The sequence below is a fragment of the Mauremys mutica genome, chromosome 1, assembly GCF_020497125.1.
Source record: "Mauremys mutica isolate MM-2020 ecotype Southern chromosome 1, ASM2049712v1, whole genome shotgun sequence".
NCBI lineage: Eukaryota > Metazoa > Chordata > Testudines > Geoemydidae > Mauremys > Mauremys mutica.
The window spans coordinates 358121195-358139917 of NC_059072.1; the positions used below are offsets into that span (position 1 = coordinate 358121195).

Sequence of the window (18723 nt, forward strand, 5' to 3'; positions counted from 1 at the left end):
TCCCTGAAACTGAGGAATTCCGTCGTCAAAAGTGGCTTTGTAATATTTACACCTCCGCTATTTTGTCACCAAATGTTGCTTTTTGGTGAAAAAACTTGGCAGTGTAGACAAGTCCTAGAGAACAATAAGGGATAACCAGTATACACTCGTCTTTCCTGCTGGTGCTTACTAAGGTTTCTCACGCCATGATGTGGAGAAACTATTGATGCAGGGAGCACCATAAAATATAGAATTGTCATTAGGAGGGTCACTTGTTCATAATTCATTTATCTGAATAATGAAAATGTCATTTTTCAGTGTGTGAAGAGCGACCAATCTGCTTCACAGCCTCCACTTGTGCATGTATTGTCTCATATTAACATTGTCTCTCCATCCAGGTGTTTGTCCTGCGACCATCACCCAAGACTCTGGGCACATACAGGAAGTCAGGGGAACATACAGTATATGCAGGAAACACCGTTCTGCCTCAGTGTTGGACATCTTCTCCCCTTCACCATGTCAGATTACAACTCAACCGACTTCATCAATCCCTCCACCTTCATCCTGCTGGGCATTCCTGGCCTGGAGGCAGCCCATGTCTGGATCTCCATCCCCTTCTGCACCATGTACGCCATAACCATCTTGGGGAACTTCACCATCCTGTTTATGGTAAAGACGGAGCCGAGCCTCCATGTACCCATGTACTATTTCCTCTGCATGCTGGCCATCATTGACCTGGTAGTGTCTACAGCCATCCTACCCAAAATGCTGAGCATTTTCTGGTTCAATTCCAGGGAGATCAATTTCAGTGCCTGCCTCACCCAGATGTACTTCATTCTCAGCTTCTCTGTGATAGAGTCTGGGATCCTTGTTGCCATGGCTTTTGATCGCTACGTGGCCATCTGCGATCCCCTGAGACATTCCACCACCCTGACAAATCCTGTGGTGGCCAAAATTGGCCTGGCCATGGTGCTGCGTGGCATCATGTTCATACTGCCCCATCCCTTCCTGGCAAGGAGGTGGCCATATTGCAGAACCAACATCATTCCAAACACGTACTGTGAGCACCTAGCTGTGGTGAAGCTGGCCTGCGCCGACATCAGCGTCAGTAGTTACTACAGCCTCTCTGTGGCATTCTTCGTGACCGCTCTGGATGTGTTTTTTGTCACCCTGTCCTATACCCAAATCCTCAGGGCCATCTTCAGACTCCCAACAAAGGACGCCCGGCTCAAGACTTTTGGGACCTGCGGCTCCCACCTCTGTGTCATCTTAGCCTCTTGCATCCCAGCTCTCTTCTCCTTCCTCACCAACCGTTTTGGGCACAATGTGGCCCAGCATTTACACATTCTCATGGCCAACATGTACCTCCTGCTGCCCCCCATGCTAAACCCCATCATCTATGGGGCGAGGAACCAACAGATCCGGGTAAGGCTGCTCAAGCTCTTTACTCATAAATGGACCTAAAGTTTTCTCCTGGTTCTCTGGATCTCAGACCGAGCTCTATGCAGAGCTGTCTGGTGACATGGTGCTGGGCCCTCTTCCCTGAATCACTAACTAGACAGTCAAGGAGACATTAAATCCTTTCCTGACCTTACTGTGCTGTGTCAGCGTGACAAACTGGGGAATCTGCCTATGTACAACTCATAGGGTTGCCCCCTTTCTAATTGCTGGTAACTGGAAGCCTCAGGCCCTGCCCCTGTGCCCTGCCTCTTCCCCCAGGTTCCGCCCCTGCTCTGCCTCTTCCCCTCAAAGCCCCTCCCCTCACTCGCTCCTCTCCTCCCCACCCCCTGTCAATCTCTGGATCATCCCTGTGACACTCTGCACCCCAAAGCACCCATATTTACCATGGCGATGTAATTATGGTATGTCTTGTACAAAATATGCCCTATGAGGTATCATTCTTAAAGTCTTAATCTGCTAAACATTGATATCCCCTCGGATTGTATGCACTCTCATTGTATGTGAAGCTATGAAATCCTGCTATGTGTGAGTTACTAAAGTGTGATGTGAGGCTGGAAACACCCAAAACCAGCCTTTTACGTATGTCAAAGGAGTAGCCAGATACTGTTAATTGCTGTTGTCAACACTCATCCAGGGAAGAAACCACTAGCTCAGGAACTCTGTATAAGAAAGCCTACTCGGAGGGAGTACGGAGACAATGGAGAATGTTTGTCCAATGGAGGCAGACCACCCATGTCACATACATAGACTTTCCAGCAAGCTGGAAGAAACTATTAAGGATGGGGAGTGACATCATCTCTTGTCTTCATTCCCACACAACTCAACACGTGCAAGAAGCTCTGTAAGACATAAGACTTTGAATGAGGGAGGGGAACCCAGACTGCAAAGCAGATGCAGCCTGTGCCTCAAGACTCTGTAAGCCTGCTTGTATCATCAGTCAGGGTGAGATATAGACAATTCTAATTCACAGCCCTCTGTGGAGAAAGAAGTGGTTCAGGACTATTTAAAAAAGCTAGAAGCGTACAAGTCCATGGGGCCGGATGTGCTGCATCCGAGGGTGCTAAAGGAGTTGGCGGCTGTGATTGCACAGCCATTATCTTTGAAGACTCGTGGCGATCAGGGGAGGTCTCAAATGACTGGAAAAAGACTAATGTAGTGCCCATCTTTTAAAAAGATCAGCATCACCTCTGTTCCTGGAAAAATCATGGAGCTGATCCTCAAGGAATCGATTCTGTAGCACTTAGAGGAGAGGAAAGTGATTAGGAACAGTCAGCATGGATTCACCAAGGGCAAGTCATGCCTGACTAACCTAATTGTCTTCTATGAGGAGATAACTGGCTGTGTGGATGAGGGGAAAGCAGTGGACGTGTTATTCCTTGACTATAGCAAAGCTTTTGATTTGGTCTCCCACAGTATTCTTTCCCATAAGTTAAAGAAGTATGGGCTGGATGACTGGACTATAAGGGGATAGAAAGCTGGCTAGATCATCGGGCTCAATGGGCAGTGATCAATGGCTCCATGTCTAGTTGGCAGCCGGTACCAAGCGGAGTGCCCTATGTCCTGGGGCTGGTTTTGTTCAATATCTTCATTAATGATCTGGAGGATGGTGTGGACTGCACCCTCAGCAAGTTTCCAGATGACACTAAACTGGGAGGTATGGTAGATATGCTGGAGGGTAGGGATAGGATAGGCTATAGGGGGACCTAGACAAATTAGAGGATTGGGCCAAAAGAAATCTGATGAGGTTCAACCAGGACAAGTGCAGAGTCCTGCACTTAGGACGGAAGAATCCCATGCACTGCTACAGACTAGGGACCGAATGGCTAGGCAGCAGTTCTGCAAAAAAGGACCTAGGGGTTACAGTGTATGAGAAGCTGGATATGAGTCAACAGTGTGCCTTGTTGCGAAGAAGGTTAATGGCATTTTGGGCTGTATACGTAGGGGCATTGCCAGCATATCGAGGGATGTGATCATTCCACTCTATTAGATATTGGTGAGGCCTTATCTGGAGTATTGTGTCCAGTTTTGGGCCCCACACTACAAGAAGGATGTGGGCAAATTGGAAAGAGTCCAGTGGAGGGCAACAAAAATTATTAGGAGACTGGAGCACATGAAAGTCTGAGGGAACTGGGATTGTTTAATGTGCAGAAGAGAAGGATGAGGGGGGATTTGATAGCTGCTTTCAACTACCTGAAAGGGGGTTCCAAAGAGGATGGATCTAGACTGTTCTCAGTGGTATCAGATGACAGAACAAGGAGTTATTATCTGAAGTTGCAGTGGGAGAGGTTTAGGTTGGATATTAGGAAAAACATTTTCACTAGGAGGATGGTGAAGCACTGGAATGGGTTATCTAGGGAGGTGGTGGAATCTCCTTCCTTAGAGGTTTTTAAGGTCAGGTTTGACAAAGCCATGGCTGGGATGATTTAGTTGGGGATTGATTCTGCTTTAAGCAGGGGGTTGGACTAGATGACCTCCTAAGGTCCCTTCCAACCTGATATTCTGTGATTATATCTAGTATGTATAAGTCTTAGAATGCAAGTTTGTTTGATTTCCAAAGTAACCTGCTTTGATCTGTTTCCTATCTCTTATAATTACATAACATCCATCCTTCTGTAGTTAATAAACCTGATTTATGTTTTATCTTAACCAGTTTGTTTTTGAGTGAGGTGTTTGGGAATCTTAGCTCCGTTAGCAAAGGCTGGTGCAGATCTTCCCCTCATCGAGGGAGGAGCGGACTATTTAATGAATTTACGCTGTACAGATCTCTGTGCAGTGCAAGACGGTCAAATTCTGGGTGTATGCTCCAGTAGGGGTGCAAGGCTGGGAGCTGGGAACTTCTCTGGTGCCTCCATTGTTGGTCCATGAGTGGATTAGGTAAAGCACTCAGGTAACTCAATTGGGGGTGACACCACCTGCTGTTGTGTTGGGTGGTAACAGGGCCCAGGGGGGCTGGCTCCCTGTATGTCACCAGCAAAGCAGGGGGAGAGGCCAACCCAGCTAAATGGTTTGGGGGAGAGCGGTTCCATCAGCTTCCTGGCTGTACCCCAAAACAACACCCTGGCACCCCCATATTCACCATTGTTATATAGTTGCCACAAATCTTGCAGAAACTTTGTCATGTGAGGTGTCAATGGAAAAGCTATGGGTTTGATGATCCTATTTGTATGCATGTTTCATTTTTGCTTGAAGTTATGAATATTGACTATATATCTGTGTTTCAAATGTGTTTGCTTCTGTGGTAACGTCCACAAGGTAGTTTCCATCCAGTCGAGCCAGAACTTTGTGAATGGACTGTTCATGTTGATGTCCCATCAGAAAGCACAATGAGCCATGGAAGAAGCTTGTCCCCACCTGATGGACTTTCCTGAGAACATTCAAGCCAGGAGATTGGTAATGGCCCCTGCTCTGACTCATTGAAGCACGCAAGGGAATGTGACCAGCTCATGTGACACCAGACTCCAACTTGTGCCTGTACTTTCCCACTAACTGTGCTGGGGGCTTCGTTTGGGACAATGAAGTTCCCTGCACGTGGCAGAAGCTATAAAAGGGGGAAGTGACATCAGCCCTAGGCATCACTCCCCCCACAACTCAACACCTCAAAACACGGCTAGAGAGAAAAGATTTTGATTGGGGAGGTGTTCCCAGGCTGAAAAGGAGAATTCCCGGCCCATGTATGGAAGTTTGATGAACTATTTGTACCATCAGAGTGGGATATTGCTTGATTCAAACCCTGTCTAGTTTATAGAACGCAGATTGTGATTTCAGTTTATTTCTTAGGTATTTTACTTTGATCTCTACACTTAGTTATAATCACTTAAAATCTGTCCTTCTTTAGTTAAAAAATCGATTTTATGTTTTTTACCTAAACCAGTGTGTTGTTTGAAATGCAAAAGGGAAATCTGCTCAGGAACAGGGGCTGGTGCATTGTACTCTCCACACTGAGGGAGGGACAGACTGGGTAATAAACTTACACTGGTCAGGCTTCTGGAGACTGAAGACTCCAGGAAGTACTATCATCGTAATACCACCGATCACCCGAGGGATAGACGATACTCCTATTGATATGCTAATTGGCAATGGTTCTCTCCATATAGCTCAGGCTGTTAAAGTGTCTGTCTGCAGCAAGAAGGAGCAGTCTGCTGGGACCTCAGATGGAAAGGGAAAAGTCCCAGGAACTGGTGAAGAAAAGAGAGTCTCCTTGATTCCCCTGCAGCAGTGGGAAACTGCATGCTTCCAGGGGTGGCGGTGATTTAAACCCGCTCCTGCCCTTCTGCTGAAGGCAGCGCTGACTCCGGGAAAAAAATGTCCATGTTGCTGCTAAACAAGGGACAAACCCAATGCTAGGGAGTATAGGGAGATGTGTTCCAGAGGGGAGCCCACTAGAATCATAGAAACCACTGAGGAGGTGGGTGTGGGTTCCTTTAACACTGCAGCAGGAGGTAACACCACCTCAGGATGGGAGGGGTGTATGGATCCTGCCACTGAGACAACTGTCCAGGCTGTTAGCTGTGAGCCCTTCCCGGCTGACCAGGGGAGAGATCCCACTCTAGAGACCACAGGGGTATGTGTCCTAGAGGGGGGCCCAGGGGAGGAATAGTGGGGGTACAGGAATGTCTCCTCACTGATCACATGGGGGAGGATGCCCAGGACAGAACTGAAGATTCAGCATTTGTGCTCCCAGGTACCCAAGCTGTGGCTCAGGCTTCGAGAGGGAACTGTGTAACTGACCTGCCGGAGGGGAGCAGTCACACAACTCGCCTCTCGGGGATAGAGAGGGGGTGACGGAGGGTACCCCAATCCAGCTCCTGACTTCTCAGGACTTTGTTCCTGATGTGCTTGTGACAACTAACTCTGTCTCTTTAAAACAGGATGCAGGTCCAACTGAATCAAGGGCTGTCTGTGGAAATGCTAATGACTCAACTGACAGAGGGGAGGAGGAAATTTTAGATTTTAAAGGATTCACAACAGAGTGATTTGTGGGTAGATCTAACTTGTATATTTACCTGGGTCTGGGGCTTGGTCCTTTGGGATCGGAAGAACCTTTTTTCTTTTACTGGGGTGTTGGTTTTCATAACCATTCATCCCCATAAGGAGTGGCGCTGGTGGTGATACAAGGGAACTGGAGTATCTGAGGGAATTGCTTGTATAACTTCTGGTTAGCCAGTGGGGTAAAACCAAAGTCCTCTCTCTTTGGCTGGATTGGCGCCTTAAATGTAAAGAACCCCCAGCCTTGGGCTTTGACTTCCCTGCTCTAAGCAATTTGTCCTCAATTGATACTCTCAGTAGTGTCCCGCCAAAGGCCGCCTCGTTACAAGGGGATACTGAGGGGAAAGGAAAGCCAGTAACTAAACACATGTTAAGGTTCAGGGAGGAGTTGAAAGACACAATGGGTATTGAACAAATCAAAGTGTCCAAGCAGAAGGTGTGGTATAATAAAAATACTTGGAAACACCTACCTGTGATAAAAGATTTGGTGTTATTGTTAAATCTCATGATGCAATGTCTGTTGCTAATGGGAAATCTTATAACAAAGAATTTGGTACTGATGGCAAATCCTATGAAAAGGTGTAATGCATGATTTTTGGGGAAAGCTTTCGGACATGCTACAAATAGTAAACAAGAAGCCGTATGCAGATACTGCTTCTCAGCTATCACCTGTAAACAGGCTCAAAGCTCATCACAGCAGGGAAACCATAATAAATCTGGTCTTCTGTGTGGAAGGGGAAACTGAGGCACACCACTGCATGGCATTGATGAATATCTGTATTGAGTTATCACCAGTTAGAAAAGCACAATGGTTTTACAATGCTGCACAGATACAAAGAGAGGTTTTCTAGTGACGCAGAGAAGGCACACAGAACTTTTTAAAAACACATGTGGAGAACACTACAATGTTTGCAACACTTAGGTGTTGAATGTTCCAAACCTTGAGAAGGCCTTGTGCACACTCCCTCCAAATTAGTCAATGACAAACACTCCTGCAGTAAACTAAGTGGGGAGGTGTGACATTCTGTGCCCCAAAACAACTCCCTGGCACTCCCATATTTACCATGATGATATCATATGTAAGGTATCAATGGAAAAGTGATGGTCTGCTGAATATGATTACCCTATTTGTATGCATGTATCATTTTTGTACCTAAAGTTCTGAAAGTGTGCGAGGGCATGTGACCAGCTCATGTGACACTGGATTCCATTTGTGCCTGTACTTTTACACTAACTGCTCTGGGGGCTTTTGCTTAGAAAAACGAAGTTCCCTCCACATAGAAGAAGCCATAAAAGGTGGAAGTAACAAAATCACTTGGTCTCACTCCCCTCCACAACTCAACACCTGGAAAAACCTTAGGAACAAGGGCCAAACTGGTGATTTGGTGCCCAGACTGAAGAGATTTCTAGCCTGTGTATGGAAGGCAGTTGGACTGTTTGTACCATCAGAGTGACACACTGTATGGTTCAAATCCTGTCTAGTTTCTAGAACTCAGATTGTCATTTTGCTTTATTTCTTAGGTAATCTACTTTTATATGTACACTTATTACTTATAATCACTTAAAATCTGTCCTTCTGTAATTAATAAATCGGATTTATGTTTTTTACCTAATACAGTGTGTTCTTTCAAATACAAAAGGGAAACCTGCCCGGAGACAGGAGCTGGTCCATTGTCCTCTACACACTGAGGGAGGGGCAGACTGGGTAAAAACTTACACTCACCAGGCTTCTGACTAGGGTAAGACGGTGCAGCTCTGGGGTCCTAGGCTGAGGAGCTGGGGTGGGGGGGAATTGCCTGGAGCCTCTCTATTGTTGGTGCATAAGTGCCTAGTGAAAGCATTCATGTAACTGCAGCTGGGTGCGTTCCTGGCTGTGTCTGGCTGTGGAAGTGCAAAACCAGGAGAGGATTGCAGCTTGTCACAGCCTCACAGTGTGAGCGGGAGCCCAGGTTGGTTTGCCAGAGGGCTCAGTGGTATCCCCATTCCAGGTTTCATCCTGAGCATGTCTGTCACATCCACCTAAGGAACAAGCCCTGCTATACCATGAATCCATTTCCTTCTTGTCATGCCCTCAGTTACTAATGGAGAGACCGTGGTTACGGCAGGGAAATCAGGACTCCTCGGTTCTGTCTGTCATTCTCTGTGTGACCTTCACCGAGTCACATCTTCCTTTGCCTCATTTTACCTATCAGTATAAAGGGTATATTTTCATAGTCACTTTCCTTTGCTAGATGTTTTGAAGATCCTTCAATGAAAGTTGCTATACAGTATGATGATAGTTACTGATGAGAATTACTGATCTCCCCATGTGCCTGCAGAAAGTGTTCGTGTCTCCCCTCAGTCACCTTTCTCCAGATCTCTCTGGCTACTATCTACCCATTAATACTGGGCCTTTACAGAGTATCAGACCCTATGGAGAGCTGGGCATTATCCTTAGTTTTCTTACTAAGCAACTACTTTTAAAAAATACACAAATACACAGAGCAGCCAATTCCTCTCTGACTCAGCGGAGAGGCCAAGGGTTCTCATCTCCCTTTGGGAAAGTCCCTTAATTACTGTTTACTTCTGAAGCTGGATAAATAGCACAGAAGCGCAGACAAGGAAAGAAAGACATTGGCTAGAGTGTCTCCAGTCTCCAGCCAGTTTCCATTCAGTTGCAGCTTCTCCCCTAGAGGCTGAGCGAGCCCCCCTGGCATTGCTCACAGCTGTATTATAAACGGTGCACACCCCTGTGTCAGCTCTCGGCGTGGGCAGCTGCTGCAGATGCTGGGGTGAGAGAGGTGTGGGAAACGGCTGCCTGTGGGGGATTCCCAGGGAAGACACGTCTGTCTCAGAATTCACAGGTACCAGCTCTTGCTTAGGAGCTCACCTGCTCGACAAACCCAGTGCAATGTGGGCGTGATGGGATGGAGAATAGGTCTGTGGTCCTTTCTGCTCTGCACAGCCATTAACATGCCAAGGCCCTTGCCACAGGGGATGAGTTTGCTCCAACATCACTGGCCAAAATGTCCCTCTTTGGTCCCCTTGGAGGAAGAACTGAGTAAGCTGTGTGTGAGTTAATGCACAGGGACTCTCACCTCCTCTTCTTGCATTTCAGGGCTCTGGCTATTAACGGGTGGGGGGGGGGTTCTCACCTGACTTTCTGATAGAAAGCATGGAGGTGCTAGGGCTCCTCATGGAATAATTATATGAATTTTTCAACATGGGCAAGACGTCTTTTCTCCTGGCTTCATTCGAGAATTTGGCTGAACTGTTATGCCTGAAACTTTCAAAAAACAATTCAGCCGGATGCAGACACCCAGTGTTGGAAATTTCAGTCCCTGGCTGTGTCTGGCTGTGGAAGTGCAAAACCTGGAAAGGATTGTAGCTTGTCACAGCCTCACAGTGTGAGAGGGAGCCCAGGTTGGTGTGCTAGAGGGCTCAGCGGTACCCCCGTTCCAGGTTGCATCCTGAGCAAGTCTGTCACATCCACCTAAGGAACAAGCCCTGCTACACCATGAATCTATTTCCTTCTTGTCATGCCCTCAGTTACTAACGGAGTGACAGTGGTTACAGCAGGGAAGTCAGGACTCTGTTCTGTCTGTCATTCTCTGTGTGACCTTCACCAAGCCATGTCTCCCTTTGCCTCAGTTTACCTATCAGTATAATGGGTATATGTTCATAGCAAATTTCCTTTGCTATTTGTTTTGAAGATCCTTCAAGGAAAGTTGCTACGCAGTATGATGATAGTTACTGATGAGAATTACTGATCTCTGATCCCTTAGCGATAGCCCCATGTGCCTGCAGAAAGTGTTTGTGTCTCCCCTCAGTCACCTTTCTCCAGATCTCTCTGGCTACTATCTACCCTTTATACTAGGCCTTAACAGGGTATCAGACTATTATGCCTAGTTTTCTTACTAATCAACTACTTTTTAAAAATACACAGATACACAGAGCAGCCAATTCCTCTCTGACTCAGCGGAGAACCCGAGGGTTCTCATCTCCCTTTGGGAAAGTCCCTTAATGACTGTTTACTTCTAAAACTGGATAAATAGCACAGAAGCGCAGACAAGGTAAGAGAGACATTGGCTAGAGTATCTCCAGTCTCCAGCCTGTTTCTATTCAGATGCTGCTTCTCCCTTAGGGGCTGAGCAAACCCCCCTGGGATTGCGCACAGCTATATTATAAACGGTGCACCCCCCTGTGTCAGCTCTCGGTGTGGGATGCTGCTGCAGATGCTGGGGTGAGAGAGGGGTGGGAAACGGTTTCCTGTGGGGGATCCCCAGGGAAGACACGTCTGTCTCAGAACTCACAGGTACCCATCTGTCATAAATATACAGCTAAGGGCAGTATAAAATCCTTCTTTACCCTGTAAAGGGTTAATTCCTCTTTTGCCTGTAAAGGGTTAAGAAGCTCAGATAACCAAAAGGACCAATAGGGGGAGAAGTTTTTCTGTCTGTGTCTCTCCGAGCCAGCCAGGAAACAGGGCAGGGGAAAAAAAGCATCTAGTCTTGCAGAAATAGTAAGTAATAGCAGAAAAGAAATGCATTAGATTACCTCTTTTTTTTTAGCTTGTGAATTTTCCCTGTTTTGGTAAGTTTAAGGTTTTGCCTAGAGGGGAAATCCTCTGTGTTCTTGAGTCTTTTGTTATTCTGTAAAGTACTTACCATCCTGATTTTACCAAGGTGATTCTTTTACCTTTTCTTTAATTAAAATTCTTCTTTTAAGAACCTGATTGATTTTTCATTGTTCTTAAGATCCAAGGGCTTGGGTCTGTGTTCACCTGTACCAATTGGTGAGGATATTATTCTCAAATCTCCCCAGGAAAGGGGGTGTAGGGGCTTGGGGGGATATTTGGGGAAGGTAGGGCTCCAAGTGGCCCTCCCTGAATGTTTGTTTAAATCACTTGGTGGTGGCAGCGATACTAAGGCTAGAAAGGAATTTGTGCCTTGGGGAAGTTTTTAACCTAAGCTGGTAAAAATAAGCTTAGGGGGTCTTTCGTGTGGGTCCCCACATCTGTACCCCGGAGTTCAGAGTGGGGAAGGAACCCTGACACCATCTCTTGCTGAGGAGCTCACCTGCTTGACAAACCCAGTGCAATGTGGGCGTGATAGGATGGAGAATAGGTCTGTGGTCCTTTCGTCTCTGCAGAGCCATTAAACATGCTGGGGCCCTTGCCACAGGGGATGTGTTTCCTCCAGTAGCACTGGCCAAAATGTCCCACTTTGCTCTGCCCCTGGCTGATGGCCTCCAGCTCCGAGGTGGCCGCATTTCAGTGGCACAGGGAATCCTTCAGGATAAAAGCTTTTAGTAGATCGACAATACAAGGCCAAATTCTGAGGCCGTGGCCCATATGTTCTCAGGCTCCACTAATGCAAAACTCCCTTTGGAGTAAGAACTGAGTAAAGACCTCAGGAGCCAGCTGTGTGTGAGTTAATGCTCAGGGACTCTTGCATTTTGGGGCTCTGGCTATTAACAGGCTCTCACCGGACTTTCTGATGGAAAATATGGAGGTGCTGGGGCTCCTCACTGGAATAATTATATGAATTTTTCAACATGGGCAAGACGTCTTTTCTTCTGGCTTCAGGCTTCTCCTGGCTGAACTGTGATGCCTGAAACTTTCAAAAAACAATTCAGCCAGAAGCAGACACCCAGTGTGGGAAATTTCAGTCCAAATGGTTAAAGTTTTGCAAATTTATAAGCAACTGAAAATGACGTCTCCTAACTGAAGGTGTCAGGCAGCTGTTAGGATATAGATAGTCAGGCCTGTCTGCAAAGGCCCATACTTTAAGAATTTAGGTGCATTATCAATTAGCTAGTTATAGAAGTACAAAAGAAGGATCAAAATCAGCCTGCCTGTTTATAGGTCTTCTATCGCTAGGATAGTCTGAGGCCTTGTTCTTAGGCTAAGGTCTTTGGCTAAACAGCAGGGGCAGCCTTAAGCTGGGAAGCGAATGGTCACGTCCTCACCAGTCACACTGAAATAAGGCAGTTTTGGGCTGTTAAAAAGGCGATTAATCGATCACCTCCAGAGGAAGGGAAGAGCCTAGAAGATGTAAAAGGAAACTTAGTTTGAGATCATCCTGTCCGGCAAAAACTCACTTATCAATAGCAGGGGTGAAATCCTCATTTCTGTATTGTTCTGTCACTGTTGTCTGCACTTCCCTGTTGTTTGTCTGTATAATCTCTGTCTGGTTCTGTGATTGTTTCTGTCTGCTGTATAATTCATTTTGTTGGGTGTAAACCAATTAAGGTGGTGGGATATAACTGGTTAAAGAACCATATTACAATGTTAAGCTAAGCAGAACTCAAGTTTTACTATATAGTCTGCAGTCAATCAGGAAGTGGAGGGGGGATGTAAAGAGGGAATGGGGGTGGGGGAATTGGGATCATGTTTTGCTAAAGGGGGGAATGGGAACAGGGACACAGGCAAGGCTCTGTGGTGTCAGAGCTGGGTAGGGGGACACTAAGGAAGGAAACTGGAATCATGCTTGCTGGAAGTTCACCCCAATAAACATCGAATTGTTTGCGCCTTCAGACTTCGGGTACTGCTGCTCTCTGTTCACGTGAGAAGGATCAGGGAATGGGAGGGTGATGGGATAAGCTCTCCAACAACAGTCCAAATGGTTAAAGTTTGATAGACTTATAACCAACTGAAAATGAGCTCTCCTAATTGAAGGTGTCAGACAGCCTTAACTAACCATGGTGCCACCAGCATCACCTGCAATGGCCAATCCACTTGTGAATCCCATTCGGCTATGCTCTTTGCTCCAATAATGCGGCAAGGAGTTCCACTGGCCACATATGGATAATGTAAACAATTTTCTTTTCTCAGTGTTATATGTTCAGACTTTCAATGTAATTGAATGTTTCCTTGTTCGTGTTTTATGAGACAGAGTAAATATAAATGTCTGATCTACTTTCTTTATCGATAGATTCATAGGGTTTAAGATCAGAAGGCACAATTAGATCATCCTGTCTGACCTTCTGTATAACACAAGCCATTAAATTTAGGGTTAGGGTTACCCCTGTATTAAGCTCCAAAACTTGTGTTTAACTAAGACCTGGTCTACACTAGGATTTTACATTGTAGAATCATAGAGCCACATGGTGAGAAGGGACCTGCAAGGGTCAGCTAGTCTAACCCCTGCCAAGATGCAGGGTTTGTTGTGTCTAAACTATCCAGGACAGATGACTCCAGCCTCCTTTGGAAAACCTCCAGTGAAGACGCTTCCACAACCTGCCTAGGCGACTGTTCCATTGTCCTCCTGTTCTTACAGTTAGGGAGTTTTTTCTGAGATTTAATCTAAATCTGTTATGAGTATGAGTATCAGAACAAATTTTCTCCATCTTTTTTATAGCAGCCTTTTAAATATTTGAAGTCCACTATCATGTACCTCCTTAATCGCCTCTTTTCCAAACTAAATATACCCAGTTTCTTCAGCCTTTGCTCCTATGGTTTGCATTCCATCCCTTGGACCATCTTTGTCACTCAACTCTGGATCCTTTCCAGTTTCTCTACATCCTTTCTAGACAGAGGTGACCAAAATTGCGCACTGAGACCTACCCAGTGCTGAGTAGAGAGAGTGCTGAGTACCATGACTTGCGCGCTATGCCTCTGTTAATGCAACCCAAAATTGCATTTGCTTTTTTTGCAACAGCAAAATAATCCACACCCCTGACAGCTGTCGCTATATCTACCTAACCCCAATGTAAACAGCATGAGGTCACCAGAACAATTCTTCTACTGACCTCGCTACCATCTCTCGGGGAGGTGAATTACCTACAGTAACGGGACAACCTCTGCCGTCGCTGTAAATAGTGTCTACACTTAAGCGCTTTGCAGTGCTGATGTAATGTTTAAGTGTAGACAAGCTCTCAAGTAGATCTTCCACAAAAGCATCCAGTCTGGATCTGCAGACATGGGGAGTTGGAGAATCCACCACTTCCATTTGCAGTTTGTCCCACCGGTTAATCACCTTCAGTACTAATCATTTGGCCCTTATTTCCAATTGGCATTTGTCTGGCTTCAGCTTCCAGCCATTGGGTCTTCCTCTGCCTTTCCAAACTAGATTACAGCGCCCATTAGTACTCACAGTTTTCTCCCCATGGAAGTCTGTGCTTGATTGTCTTTTGGATGAGATAAATAGATGAAGCTCTTTAAACCTCTCTCTCTCTCTGTAAGGCATTTTCTCCAATCATTTTTGTGGGTTTTTTTCCCGCACCATCTCCAATTTCTGCACCCTCTCCAGTTTTTCAACATCCTTTTTGAAATGTGGACCCCAGAACATGACACAGTTGGTTTCATCAACATCATGTTCAAAGATAAAATCCTTCCCTGCTCCAACTCACCACTCCCCTGATTATGCATCCAAGGAGCATTAGCAATTTTGGCCACAGCATCACACTGGGAGCTTATGATGAGTTGGTTGTCCACAATGACCCCTAAACCCTTTTTAGGGTCCCTGCATTCCATAATACAGAGCCCTAGCCTGGGGGTCGGGCCTGCATTGCCTGTTCCGACAGGACCACTTTCCATTTGACTGTATTAAAACATTTTGTTTGCATGGGCCCAGCTCAACAAATGCTCCAGATCAACCGTTATGCCTGCCCAGGCCGACTAATTGTAACGACCCTGCCAAGGTTTGTGGCATCCGCAAATTTTACTTGCAATGATTTTCTATTTGCTTCCAGATCACTGATGAAAAAATTGAATATCATCTGGCCTAGAACTGATCCCTGCAGAACCCCACTAGAAACACCCCCATTCGCTAACAATGGCCCATTGACAACAGCTTTCTGAGATCTGTCAGATAGCCAGCTTTTAGTCCATTTAACATGGGCTCTACTGATACTGTATAGTGTTCATTTTTTTAACTGAATGTTTTCCCCTGCTAAATCAAATGCCTCAGAAAAATCTAAGTCTGTTGCATCTGCTTGGTTCAACCAAATGTGTACTCTCATGAAAGGATGAAATTGGATTTATATGACAAGACGTGTTTTCCATAAACCATGCTGTTGACTGGCATTAATTATACTCCTAGACTTCTTTTTAACTAATAAAAAGGTAATAATTGGAGATATACCAATCTCCTAGAACTGGAAGGGACCTTGAAAGATCATTGAGTCCAGCCCCCTGCCTTCACTAGCAGGACCAATTTTTGCCCCAGATCCTTAAGTGGCCTCCTCAAGGATTGAACTCTTCTTAATCTTGTCAAATATTTTTTTTAAAACTTTCCCTTTATTTTTTTAATACTTTACGTTTAATGCAGAACTTTCTTGTTTTTTCCTTTGTGGGGGGTGGGGGTGGGGGGCTCTGCTGCTGCCTGATTGCCTACTTCTGCTTTCGAATGAGATGTGTGGTTGATCGGTCAGTTCGTAACTCTGTTATTTGTAACTCTACTGGTTCTACTGGTTCTACTGTAGATGTTGTTTAACATCCTCCATGACTGCTAATGGACTGGAAAGTGTTTAATCACCGCATGTCATATAAGCATCTCCTACTGCTTCTTTCCAAATGCAGAACAAAAATATTCCTTGAACACACCTACCTTTTCTGCACATTAACAAGTTTCCTTTCTCCCTCTAGGAATTGGCCTTTACCTTTTCTAGGATTTCTTTTGTTCTTAATATACTTAATAGCCTCCTTTTTGTTCTCCTTAGCCCTGCAAAGCATGGATTCACCCCTGATGTCTGTAACCTCCTGTATCAATTTTCAGAATTTCCAATTTGTATTGCTTGCTACCTATTTTCCCTTATTCCTATTTGTTCTACATTGCTTTTTCCCCCTTAATTGCTGCCTTCACTTTCCTACTGACCTGGGTTTTTAACCAAAGTTCCCCACTTTCTTGATTGTGGAATCGTGGCTTTTTAGCTCTCTAATAAAATCTTCTTAAAGAACTCCCATTCTTCATTCCCATTTTTATGTCTAAATTTTTCCTCCCAATCAGTTTTGCTGATAATTTGTCTCAGCTTTGGGGAATTAGCCTTTTGGAAGGGTATCTGTAGATCGCTATTACTGGTTGGGAGCTGTTCTCTGTTTGTCCATTTCAATGTAATCGGTTCCATTCTTTTATTTTGTTCTCCTCTATCCTGTGCTCCCTTATTTGTCTCTTCTCTACACTGAACAGTCCTAGACTTTTCAGTCTGTCCATATATGCCAGCCTCTCCCCTTCTCAAACCCCGTTTCTATCTGTTATATCCTTTATAGAGACTGGATGACCAAAACTGAGTGCATCTCCAGAGCAGAAACAACGAGGAGTACTTGTGGCACCTTAGAGACTAACAAATTGATTTGGCTATAAGCTTTTGTGGGCTAAAACCCACTTCATCAGATGCATGGAGTATAAAATACAGTTGGCAGGTATATATACACAGTACATGAAAAGATGAGAGTTGCCTTCCAAGTGGGGGGTCAGTGCTAATGAGACAATTCAATTAAAGTGGTAGTGGGCTATTCTCAACAGGAGAAAAAATCAAACAGTTGACAAGAAGGTTTGAGTATCAGCAGGGGGAAATTAGTTTTTGTAGTGACCCATCCACTCCCAGTCTTTAGTCAGGCCTAATTTGATGGTGTCCAGTTTGCAAATGAATTCCAGTTCTGCAGTTTCTCATTGGAGTCTGTTTTTGAAGTTTTTTTTGTTGAAGAATGGCCACTTTTAAGTCTGTTATTGAGTGTCCAGGGAGGTTGAAGTGTTCTCCTACTGGCTTTTGAATGGTATAATTCTTGATGTCTGATTTGTGTCCATTTATTCTTTTGCACAGAGACTGTCCGGTTTGGCCAATGTACATGGCAGAGGGGCATTGCTGGCACATGATGGCATATATCACATTGGTAGATGTGCAGGTGAACGAGCCCCTGATGGTGTCCCTGATGTGGTTAGGTCCTACAATGGTGTCCCTTGACTAAATATGTGGACAGAGTTGGCAACATGGTTTGTTGCAGGGACTGGTTCCAGGGTTAGTGTTTTTGTTGTCTGGTGTGTAGTTGCTGGTATTTGCTTCATATTGGGAGGCTATCTGTAAGCAAGGACTGGCCTGTATCTATTCAAGGAAAATATTCCCATGGTCAGAGACATGTGATGTACATTGTATAATATTTGTGAAGGTAAGTGTGAAAAGTTTCAGAGTAGCAGCTGTGTTAGTCTGTATCCGCAAAAAGAACAGGAGTACTTGTGGCACTTTAGAGACTAACAAATTTATTTTAGCATGAGCTTTCGTGAGCTACAGCTCACTTCTTCGGAAGCATAGAATGGAACACATAGACAAGAGATATTTATACATACAAAGAACATGAAAAGGTGGAAGTATGCATACCAACACGAAAAGTCTAATCAATTGAGATGAGCTATCATCAGCAGGAGGAAAAAAAACTTTTTGAAGTGATAATTAAGATGACCCATAGAAGGTGTGAGGAGAACTTAACATAGGGAAATAGATTCAATTAGTGTAATGACCCAACCATTCCCAGTCTCTGTTTAGGCCAGAGTTAATTGTATCTAATTTGCATATTAATTCGAGTTCAGCAGTTTCTCTTTGGAGTCTGTTTTTGAAGTTTTTTTGTTGCAAAATTGCCACCTTCAAGTCTGTCACTGAGTGGTTAGAGAGGTTGAAGTGTTCTGCCACTGGTTTTTGAATGTTATGATTCCTAATGTCAGGCTGCAGGACCTGAAGGGAAGGGCCTAGCGGGTGCAAGGGGCCATAGGGGAAGTAGCCCAGGGAAGTGGACAGACGAGGGGAGAGAAAGAGGACAGCGAGGCTGCTACCAGAGGGTCCCTGGGCCGGGACCCAGAGTAGAGGGTGGGCCTGGGTCTCCTCGTTCCCCCCCTTGCAGTACACCCAGTCATCGGCCATAGGAAGCGGCCATTACAGACTACGCCAGATCCCTGACAGGAGGGATTAGGCTTTGGGGTGTGTGGTTGGACATGGTGGCTGGGGCATAGAGAGACTGCTGATAACCCCACCCCCACCCCAGAAGGGGGTTTGGCTGGACTGAGGGGCACTGCCGGAGGGCAGTGGTCCTGAAGAGGATGCCGTGAGCTGGAGAGTGATGCGGGCTTAGACGCCAACCAAGGGTGAGATAGCAGACAGGACACCACCAGGAGAGGGCGCTCCACTGGACTGAGCTAATTCCCAGAGACAACCAGCAGGAGGCGCTGTAGTGGTGAGTTCCAACCTTGTCACAGAAAGGGATAGTGGGGCACTTCTCGGGGGACAATTCTCTAAAGTTTCCCACCGCTTTCCACAGGCGGGGGTCATTGTGGCAGATATCTCTCTCCTGAGGGCTAGCAAGGAAGCAAGGGTGCATCTATTATATGC

The 18723-nt window shown here is 45.6% G+C and overlaps 2 protein-coding genes across 2 annotated transcripts in view; both read left to right on the plus strand.

Annotated features, from left to right (window-relative positions):
- The window catches only part of LOC123374091 (olfactory receptor 52K1-like), a 236777-nt gene that overhangs the window by 7080 nt on the left and 210974 nt on the right, over window positions 1-18723 (plus strand). The gene's annotated exons all lie outside the window — the stretch shown is intronic.
- LOC123374133 (olfactory receptor 52E4-like) lies at window positions 445-1443 on the plus strand. The gene has a single exon (XM_045023675.1). It carries the CDS (start codon window positions 445-447, stop codon window positions 1441-1443), a length of 999 nt encoding a protein of 332 aa, XP_044879610.1.